An 11,296-nucleotide genomic window follows, 5' to 3' on the forward strand; every position below is an offset into this window, starting at 1 on the left:
TTTTACCACATGGATTGTTTTGTCCAATATTACTTTTTGATGTGTTACTATAGAATTAAACTATTATCAGACACAGCTTGTGTATTCTTGAACACAACACATGAAATGAGACAAAAAAAACACTCTTAGGGTGACTGTTTATTATACAGTTTAATCATCTCAACAAACATATGCATCAACAATAATGTCATTTAATATCAATGACCCCTTTAGTCTGTAGGCATTATTCTCCTGTGGCCTAAAATGACATATACAATAAGGGGCGCATCTCAGCAGTCAACAGGTGTTCTCTCTACTCTCCTTCATATAAATGTTGCTCTTCTCCAATGGCACAGGTGGCCAATATTCACTCAGAATAGAATATATATGATATTGTAACTACAGGGAGCGGACACCACTGTAGACTGTGAATGCACTGATGGATTCAGCTGGTATTTACAGGTCTATATGGGGAGAGGGAGTACTGAGTGAAACATGTCCATGGACAGAAGTTTGGCTAACAAGTCTACTATTGGGGAGACATGTACAATACAGAGGAACAGAGATGCGGCCCACTGAGTTTCCTGCTCAGGAGGAAGAACTCTTGGTCCTAGTGAATAGAGGGCAAAGGGTTGACTAGGTGTGAGAAAGTCAAAACAAATCAGCACATTCAAATTATTTTTTTCCTCCTTTAATTGACCTTATCTAGCATTCACCCACACTGCAGCCAAAGAGCAGGAATACCAACCAGCTGACTGAGTCGGAACATTCTACAGAAGCTCCCACACACTGAGCCACTGTTACTGTACACACATACAGAGACACATTTACAGAAGTGTGCCCGCAGCTCAAAGGTAAAAACAAAAGTTAGATTCAAGTTCTGTGGTCTTAAACACACAAACATTCAAACCACCAAACACAAAAGCTTAAGTTCCAAGCTACAAAAACATGACTGAGAAATGCTGTTGCTTAGGGCTTTAATATTCTAGCAATGTGATGGATGTGAGGATTGATCAGAACTAGGGTGACCCCATTTAGCGATAGGAAGTTGAGCTTACAAGAAGTGCTGTATTATCTCCCTGTACAGCTCTCAGCAGGCTGTGTAAAAGGGGCATGCTTTTAGGGCTGTATTCAGGTCAGTTCTTATTGACTGCAGGGCACTTTTGATAGCAGTAACACTGAGGTACGCACACAGTTTAGGAGGCACCACCTTCTATGGTGTCCTGCTCTGGACCTATGATTTTTGACGCGAGTTCTTCGGCAAGAAGCAGCATGCGCTCATGTGTGATAGACTAAACTACACCTTATACAAGATAATCAACAATATTTGCATTTTATACACTAGACTGGCATGTTCCCACAGTGAAAGGTAAAAGCTTGGGATGAGTATGGGGAAGCTGGAGTCTGGTGGAGAGCTCGAACCCTCGGAGAGCGGGTTTACTTTCTTGCTGGAAGTTCTGATGATTACTACGGTCCATAAAACACAAAATGGTGGTCGCACATCCAGCAGCTCGCTGACTCATGGGCACACACTGGAGCTGTACAAAGTGGCTTTAGGTGTATGTGTATGAGAGTGTGTGTGTGTGTGTGTCTCTCTCTCCTCACTCTGGGAACTGAGAAAGGAGAGAAATTTGCATGTATGTGTGTCAAGTCTTGACTGGTGGGAGTATGCAATGGGATTGGATGGGTATATGCAAGTGCGTGCACGCGTATGTATGAGTCCTTCTACTGGTGTGCGCACTGCACCCCTGGCCCATGGTGACCCCCCTCCTCATCAGAGCTATCATTGTAGGCCTCTCTCCTGGCCCCACCCGACCCCTGACCTCTGTCATAATCCTTCAGGTCAACCTCCTCGGCATCTGCAGAGATTACAGGAACCTCAGCACGAGCAGGCAGCAAATCCTCGAGTTCCTGCACAACAAGAAATGCAAAATCAATAGGGCCACTCGCTCATGTGAACGTGTGCATGCTTTGGGGATATTGACATTTTCTGAAAGCAACATGTTCATGTCAGCTGTTATTGGTATGTGGCGTTGTTACTCACAGTGAGTTTTTCAGGGCTAATCCAGTTGTTGTCAGGGAACTGAACGTCAAACTTGACGAACAGGTCTCCTTTCTCGAAGGGGTTTCTATACTGAGGCATTCCTTCGCCCTTAACCACCCGAATACAGCCTGTAAGAAAGTCACACACGGTTATACACAAAAGGGAATTCTTTGACAGGAGACCTTTGTTAAACTATGCACTGGAAACAAAACATCGTAATCAAAGAATGCTCACTGAATATAGCTAAATTAGTTGTAAAATAAATAAATGTGTTATCCATTTCATATGTACACAATACAGATACAAGTGATGGTGGACAGGACACTATCTTCCACTTTTTCCCATGGCACTGGTCAGCAAAGCCGTGGGCATACAATGCCAAATTGTGCGTGAATGGCCACAACACTGTTCTGGGGGCTTCAAAGTATTTTGTGCAAGTTTACTTTTGTGTGAGTGTAGGAAGTAGGTGGGATTGGGTAGGTGGGGGTTTACAGAGTATACTGTATGTCTGTACCCATGGCTTTTTTTGTCGTTACACAAATACTTGGAAAAAGAAAAGCGAACATATAATTGGAAAAATAAATGCTAAAATGTTTGTTTTTCAAATCAATTACGACATCAATTTCCATTGTAATTTCCCTTCTAATCTCAATTACTTTCTAGCCAAATTCAATAGGCCTACATAAGCCACTTTCAGACATGCACTGTATTATGGAAGTTTTCCAGAGTTCAAACGGAGGGGCTGTATGTATGAACGCAACATTCCAGCTCAGTAGGATCGGACATGCAACAGATTTTATGCTGGCAGGATCTCAATTTGGCTCAACTGGCTCCATGTGTGAATGGACGCGGTGATTATCCAGTGAATTTGCATTCAGCATGTGGACTGTTGATGACGCTTCTATTGTTGACGGGTGGAGCCTCCCCTCCTCCAGACGTGTTTGGAGAGAGAAAGAACTGAAAACCAGTTTAACCATTCTGCTTTTTATTAGCGTTCGAGTTGGAAATATTCACAGATCGAACATAAACATCTTTACTACTGCAGTAGCACACCTTACGCTTCCCTCCGCAGGGCTGTATATAGGCTAGAGACCAATGTTCTCTGAAAAATATTGCATTTGATCCTCGCATCTCCCTCAGGCTGTGCCTGTGTTATATTTCCGTGGGAGTAGCTAATGTGTGCGTCTACTACCCAGACCCTGCCCCTCACCTGATCAGACTGAGTATTTACCTTAATGTGTGTACACATCTGAAACGGACATTCTGCTGTTGCATCATGCTACATGTGTGAACGGCCAACACAGAGCAATGTCCTGTCCTGACCTGATTCCCCGCACATTTTCCAGTGTTCATATGAGAAAGTGGCTAGACTGAATCCAGCACAAGCACCACAATCTAGCTTCTAAGAGAGAACAAAACGGTCAAACATGGAAGAAATTACCTGGCTCTATGACTTTTCCGGGTGGATACTTGACAAGCAGTTGGCGTCCATCGAGGTGTGTGACTGTTATCTGGAAGCCACAAAGAGCCTCGACCAGGCCGATGCGCTGGGTCATGTGAAGGTCATTGCCATCGCGACGGAAGTCCTGAAGTGGAAACCCCAAAAAGTAGAGTTATCTTAGCCAGTGGTGGACAGTAATTAAGTACATTTACTTGAGTAGTGTACTTAAGTACATACATTTTTATATTCATGAGTATTTGTAGGTTTGGATACCAACATTGAGTGAGCATTGTTCCCCGCAGCGTCCCTGCTTCTATACACCTTATGCTTACATAGAATGAATGTGGCAACAGAGAATTTCACACTGCAAGGGAAAATAGTTGTTTTCTCTCTTTTTATTCACTAATGTCTGGCCAAAAGCCATCCCAGACTACATAGCATGTGAATGCTTGTAATACAAGGTGAGAGATTCCTCCCTTTGTCTCAGCTGGGCTCTGCCAGCAGGCTGCGTCATGCAATCCCTCCGCCCTGTATCATCATAATTTAATATTCAAACGCCGATTTCAGCTCTGACTTTTAGGTGAATGATGGCGTATTTGAGGATCCTAAATCTGTGATTTAGGATTCTGTATTAATTAAGTCATGTGACCAGGTCACATATCAGACTTTTACATGATACTCCATTAACAATAATATTATTTTAAGTATACATTATGGTAAATTATTATACAATAATAATTGCAAATAAGAATTTAACAGCAACAATGACACATTTTTAAGATAAAAACACACAGCACAGTGGATTTGTGTGTGTGTGTGTGTGTGTGTGTGTGTGTGCGTGCAATTGAGAGAGAGAGAACGATAAGAGTGCATGTGTGGAGTACAATTTAGGCATTTAGCAGACGCTCTTAATTCAGAGCGACTGACATAAGCAGGAAAACACGAGGTAATACATCAAATGCATAGCAATAGTCATCTAGGATCATAGATAAACCAAGAACCTATCATCAGTCTTAACAGTACAATATCAAAAAATCAATAATCTGTACATTGAAACTATACACACACACTATAGGATGCCAGGTCTACAAATGAACCTGGCATCCGTCTACATAACATGCCATCTAAATTACATACCTCATGTTCTTTCTCCTGGAGTACCAGGACTATGTCTCCTGGTTCAGTGCCTGGTGCCTGATCAGCCTCCCCAGAGAAGGTGATCTTCTGGCCATGTCTCATACCTTTGTCCACATGAACCTCCAGAAGCTTGGTCTCCTTACATACTTTACGACCCTCACACTTCTTACAGCGGTCCTTCTCGTTTATCACCTCGCCTGCAAATTAACACGTACAATGTAATAATGTTTATGCCCATGAATGTGAATCATCTACATTATCAACTCTACGTTAAAGGCAGTGTGTAGGTGTTGAGATGTGTTACTTACCCTCTCCGTTGCAGTCTGTGCAGACTGACTGCATCTGTTGAACCATGCCAGGGGCCAACTGTCTGATCATGATTCTCATACCGCGTCCTCTGCATGCTACACACTTCTGGACTGCTCCGGCCTTACCTCCCTGACTGGAAAACACAACATTAGAAAGTGTTCATTTAACTGTAACATTTAACAATTGAAAAACTCATGTTGCGTACAAATGTAACCAAATGGATCGGTTACATTTGTACACGAGTTACAAATGGATAACACGGAATGTTACCGTGTAATAGAAAATTTAGTTATAAGGTAGTCTGTCTCAGCTGACAAACTTTCCATTTGTGCACAACATAAATATAATCATTACCTAAATCCATCTGGGATTTCTAGAGAACGATTGGTTTGGTGTTTTGATTCAATTAAATTGGACTCACCCATTACAGGAACCACACAGAACATTCTTACTGAGCTGCAGTTTGGTGGTTTTGCCATTGTAGAGGTCCTCAAGAGAAACCCTGCATCAGAGAAAAGGGACACTTCAACATTGTGCCACAGTTTGTCTCCTATTAGCAGAGTGTGAAATATTTTTGTCTTAATGGGGGGAGACAGAGGTCATATTCTACTTGCCCAAAGTTCATGTCCACTTGCCCAAAACATAGAACGGGGTGGGAAGTGCTTGTGTACAAGTGAGGCTCTCATCACATTTGCTAGTTTATACTTTAAAGTGATGCCAACTTTGGTATAACCCTGGACTGCATACAGCTTTCATGGGCAATTGAGCATGATCTGTGCAAATATTACCAATATGACATCACCTGTCATATCAGAGCCAATCAAAATAACTACGAGAAACAATTCCTCATGCTGCATCAAGATGGCGCACAAGCGCACGTACGTACACACGGACAGACAGACAGACAGACAGACGGCTGAGTCGGGACACTAACACTTGCCCAATTTGAGACAGTGAACGTTTGCACCAATGCTTACAAGGTCCGGTGTTTCTTCTGAGCTTAAAAATGACACGTCTCACAGCGGTCTGAGTTTTGAGCATTCACAGTATCTGCGACTCACTGACAGCATTAAGGAAGTGAATGTGGTCTTGAGCATCTCTGTGGTAACGGAGATGACTTTGTCTTCCAAACCAATCAGAGAACGCAGCATTTTATGAAGCGACTGTGACCATCAATTTTTCCAGTTATACGCGATGCTGTCTACAACGGTCCCCCGCAACACATTTTTGTCGTTTTGATGTCACTTTTGTCATGCGTCACGTAGTCTGACCTTGTCGCAGCATAAATTGACCTTTAGTGTGTTGGCTCTATGTATCCTTGGTGTCCAAACCTATCAGCCTATCAACAAATCAATCACTAGGATTGTAGCCAATCATCTGCCCTTTCGAATGCTGTATGGCAGCAACAATGCAGCAAATTATTATTATTTTTGTAACCAGTTTTGTTAACTGAGGCTTCATAATGGACATTTTGGCAAATGAAATGGGCAGGAAAAAAATGGAAAATCCACAGATTTCTGTATAAGGTAATGCTTTACTGCTGCAACACAGATCATGCTTACTGTTGTTTGTAGTAAGGCCCATTCGGAGTCAGGAAAAACCCTGCACAGGCCAAACACCCACCCCCTCACACTGTCTCATACTTACTTCAGAGGGTGCACCATATCTTCTCCTCTCCTCCTGCCTCCGTTGCGTCCACCACCTCTTCCCTGTCCCCCCATAAATCCAAACAGCCCTCCTCCAAAGATGTGAGAGAAGATGTCGTCCATGCCTGGCCCTCCACCTCCTCCCTCCCGTAGCCCCTGTTCTCCATAGCGATCATATAGCTCCTTCTTCTCTGGGTTGGTCAGAACCTCATATGCAAAACTGATCTCCTTAAACTTTAGAAAGGGAAGTACACAATAAAAGAAATTAGAGACACAAGGCGAGTGTTTTGACTGGCACCTATTTAACACCAAGAACATTTGGCTAATTTCTCTAAATCAGTTCTTGCATTGTTAGGCAGGTCGTGAAGTTATTAGTTCTATTAGTTCTATTAGAAAAGCAATGTTATAGTCTGTCTCTATACCTAGCTTAGGGATTTGTCCTGACAAATATCTCTAAAAAGACCAAAATGTCCCCGTTTTCAACATGCAATACCAAATTGTCCCGTTTTGCCACAATAATAACAATAGTTGATTTCAGCGGTTGCATAGACTTTCATCATGTTCTGTTCATGTACATGCTCACACCTAACTAACCCCCCCCCCGCCACCTTTTCTACTCTGTACATAGTGTTTTATATTTGTTGATGATATTGTATTTGTGTTATTTGTTATGCTATGTTGATGAATTGAATACATAGGACCACAATGGAAACAAGTCCCCAGGACTTATTTAGCCCAAATGTCTGACTGTACCTCCTGCTGTTTGCATTTCTGACTAAGTAATCAATCAATCAGAAAACATGAACTCTGCATTGCGTGTCTGAATTCAATGCTGATGTGTGTCAAATTGTCAATCACATCGTTGCCTGTATGCAACACCTATGGTGCATATGTACGCGCGCATGAGCGTGCACGAATGGGACTGCGCGTGCACGAACGTGCGCATTCATTTGAGGTACTCCCGGTTTAGGCCGGGGGTTGCGAATAATACGGCCGCCCCTAACCTAGCTGAATAACAGTCGTTTGATAAGGAAAACTTGCACTTGCCACTACTATTCGCTATTAAAAATGAAGGATGTTTGGGGGGGTTATGTTCCTTAATTTAGTTGTAATGTAACTTGTCAGGTCATGTTGTTTTGGTGCGTCATACCTTATCTCCAGCATCAGGGTTCTTGTCGGGGTGATACTCCTTCGCTAGCTTGCGGTAGGCCTGAAATGGAGCAAATCATTAGCCCAATAAACTACTATAACACTACAAACTAACAAGAACATCATGCATCATACAACATTGTATAAAGTGCGTAGCAGCTACAGCTGCTAGCTAGAGAGCAGAGCTATCGTGAGGGACTGAATGACTGCTGTCAGAACATCATGACACCATGGTTGCCGTTAGTAACACAGCTAGCAGTGGCTGTTGTTGCCATATTTGTACCCATTTTGTTATGCGTACATAGTATAGACTATAGATGAAAAGCAGCACAATGTAGTAGTTATCTTTGCACAGAATAAACTAGATCAAGATACTCGGGCTCCAACATAAGCTAACCTGTACTGGCAACAATCCAATCGCTGTTAATTCTGGACACAATGTAGTGAAGTGTAGATTACAGCCGACAGTTAGCTCTGGCTTGGTGCAGTTTATTTGTTGCAAGGCTGAATCACGAGCAGCACACACACAAATTTCTTACATAATCAATACCAAACCAAATAATATTTGATTGTATTTTATTTATAAGTTTATTTGGACGGGACAGCGCATATTAATGAACACCACACATACAATGCAATGTAAATACACCGGATTTAAGCAAGAATGCTCATTTCCATCCGCAGTCCCCATACAGAGAACAAGCAACATTACAAAAACAGCACACAAACACGACTAAAAGGATACAAACAGAAGAGGAAAACAGTAAAAGAAAAAAAGGCCTGATTTTGACCTAAAATACAAGACACTCAAGAAAACTAGAAAAACCTACTACGTTTTAGCCTATTTGAAAATGTTCACATGTTTGATTGTCCATGATCCATCCTTTTAGTTGGACCTTAAAAGATGTAAAGGATGGATCTTCTCATATTAGTGGGTAGATTGTTCCAAAATAATAATAATAAGACAGCTAACAGTTCACAAGCTAGCCATCAATTGTTGATTTCAAAATGACTAAGGTTATTATACGGCTATTGATGTCATTATGTCTATAAAGAAAAGACTTAGGTCAGGTAGTTGGCTGTTATTTTCTATGCTAAAACAGCACATTACGAAGCAGCCATGAAGCCAGCTAGCTCAAAAGTGCTCTAAACCATCGCTATAAGCATCTTTTCTCTAGCTAGCTAACTCAACACGCTAGCGTGTATGTAGGCCACATTTGTACATCTTTAGTGACTCTTCTCGCTGGTTATTTCCACGTTTCTCCGACCGTACAATGGCGTTCGTTTCGTTTCTGACCCCAACGCACCTTTTTCAGCTCATTCTCAGTGGCAGTGGGTGAAACTCCAAGGATGTCGTACAGTTTGGTGTCCACAACGTTCGACATGGTTATGCTAGGCTAGCCCCGGCTAGTTGTTACCACAAGAAGAGCTTCTTCTGCGGAGCTTCACCACCAGACGAGAGAGGAGCGCTAACGGCGTTGCCATGATTTGAGAGAGAAACAAGCAACCAACCAGGGTCTATGAAAAACAAGCCCAAAAGCAGTGACCACAAGAGACCTTTAATTAAACCTACATGCATTGCATACACATGTCATTGGCTATTTGAAAATATCCGATCTACAAGCTCACAACAATGCGACTCGTTGTGAGCTCGTAGATCTGATATTTTCAAAAACAATATTGAAAATGTGTGAAATAAATAAAAAATAATTAACAACACAAATCTTGTATGGGGTCCCTGGCATGAAATGTTTTCAGATGGGGGTCCGACTCCGAAGACAAATACATATTAATTTTGGGGCCCATGATGACAGGAAAATGTTTGAGAACCACCGGTTTAAACAACATTTAGGAAGAAAGCCCAAAATAAGCAACTACACTTTAGAAACAAGCCCAAAAAACCGCAACCCGCAACTTACCAATATTTGCAAGCGACTTTACCGAAAAACAAGCTCAAAGTCGCTTATAATAAGCGGACCTGGCAACGCTGAGCGCTACGCAACTCAACACACTCAGCCAGGTGGGAACGACGTCCAAGACAAGGTTGGCAGATAAATAACACAGGATACAAGAAATTGTAGCTATAGATGGGTTTCCGCGCGACGTCATCACAGAGCAGAGTGTGCAATCTGCGCATGCGCGGGGGAGAACGAACCGGAAGCGCCATTCACTCTCTCGTTATTTTCGGGATTTAGATAGGCATAATGCTGCTATTATAGGCATAATAGGCATAATGCTGCTATTATATACAAACAGATCCAACTTTCGACAAATCATTTTTATTGAGTAAAGAAGATATTACAAACTGCATCATTTAATCTACTTTCATTAAACCTGGTGAAGACCATTTATTTTCTGAATGTACATTGGCCAGAGTTGCTGCGGGTAATAGCGCCCTCTACAGGCTCATCCCGCCACTGCGCGCGCATCATCCTCTCATGTTTACTAACAGGAAACCCATCTATAGAGCGTCGCAGTTCCCGCCCACTTCCTGTTTTTTTTGGTGCCGGAAGAAAAAACTCAATGCATTTTTCCATTGACATTTCCAAAAATATTTATATCTATTAATTTAAGCCTCGAATCAAGCCATCATGACATGACATGAATCATGACCATAAACGTTTGATTCTGTGATTTTTTTTTTGTTGAAAACGGCAAAACAAAGGGTATTTATTAAATATAGTATATCATATAATTAAATATAAAATAAAATAAAATCACAGAAAAAAACGTTTTATGGTCATGATTCATGTCATCTCGTGATGGCTTGATTCGAGGCTTAAATTAATAGATATAAATATTTTTGGAAATGTCAATGGAAAAATGCATTGAGTTTTTTCTTCCGGCACCAAAAAAAACAGGAAGTGGGCGGGAACTGCGACGCTCTATTGAACAAAATCTTAAAACATGCTATTTTTTTACAAAAAACAGACAATCCAACACATTTTCAGACCGTTATGTGTCCCAACACTAATTCATCTAACAATGTTTAGACACTACGGCCAGTCTTTTCTTGTTTTTTAACTGTCATACTTTGGTCTCAAATTGGGGGTTGCCAGATGTGAGATAACAAGCAAATGCCTATTGATTGACATTATATATATATATATATATGTATAACATATATAACATATATATAACACACACACACACACACACACACACACACACACACACACACACACACACACACACACACACACACACACACGACCATGTGTGGATTATACCAGAACTGCAGAGTCAAATCAGCATTGACTGCACTGCACATCAAGAGGGTGGCAATGTTTTAATCTAAATGTAGCAGGAGGCATTAACATGGAGGCATATTACCATGCTAGACAGTCCACCTCAGGCATATGTACACACAGTACAGTCAGTCATTCCGTCAGCTATGACACCATCCAAATTGACACAGCACAGTACGGAGGCCTGTCGATCCAGGCCCAAAGGAGTGTGGCTATGATGTCCAGGGACGCTGGAAGTCATTTATGCCAAGGGGGGCTGGGCTTGGCGGGGGACTGCGCGATTTTTTTTCACATGTGTCCCGCGATTTTTTCCACATTTTTCACGTTTTTTCACCTTTTTCAA

General features: G+C 41.8%; 1 protein-coding gene across 1 annotated transcript; it reads right to left on the reverse strand.

Moving 5' to 3' along the window:
• Nucleotides 1–125: 125 nt before the first annotated feature.
• dnaja2b (DnaJ heat shock protein family (Hsp40) member A2b) lies at nucleotides 126–9,183 on the reverse strand. The gene is made up of 9 exons (XM_080438456.1): nucleotides 9,013–9,183; nucleotides 7,707–7,766; nucleotides 6,558–6,790; nucleotides 5,332–5,412; nucleotides 4,910–5,043; nucleotides 4,602–4,798; nucleotides 3,465–3,609; nucleotides 2,024–2,151; nucleotides 126–1,890 (listed from the first exon to the last, which is right to left on the reverse strand). Exons 1-9 carry the CDS (start codon nucleotides 9,088–9,090, stop codon nucleotides 1,705–1,707), a joined length of 1,242 nt encoding a protein of 413 aa, XP_080294582.1. The 5' UTR covers nucleotides 9,091–9,183; the 3' UTR covers nucleotides 126–1,704.
• Between the last annotated feature and the right edge of the window lie 2,113 nt (nucleotides 9,184–11,296).

This window comes from Gymnoscopelus braueri (genome assembly GCF_963280865.1).
Source record: "Gymnoscopelus braueri genome assembly, chromosome: 9".
NCBI lineage: Eukaryota > Metazoa > Chordata > Actinopteri > Myctophiformes > Myctophidae > Gymnoscopelus > Gymnoscopelus braueri.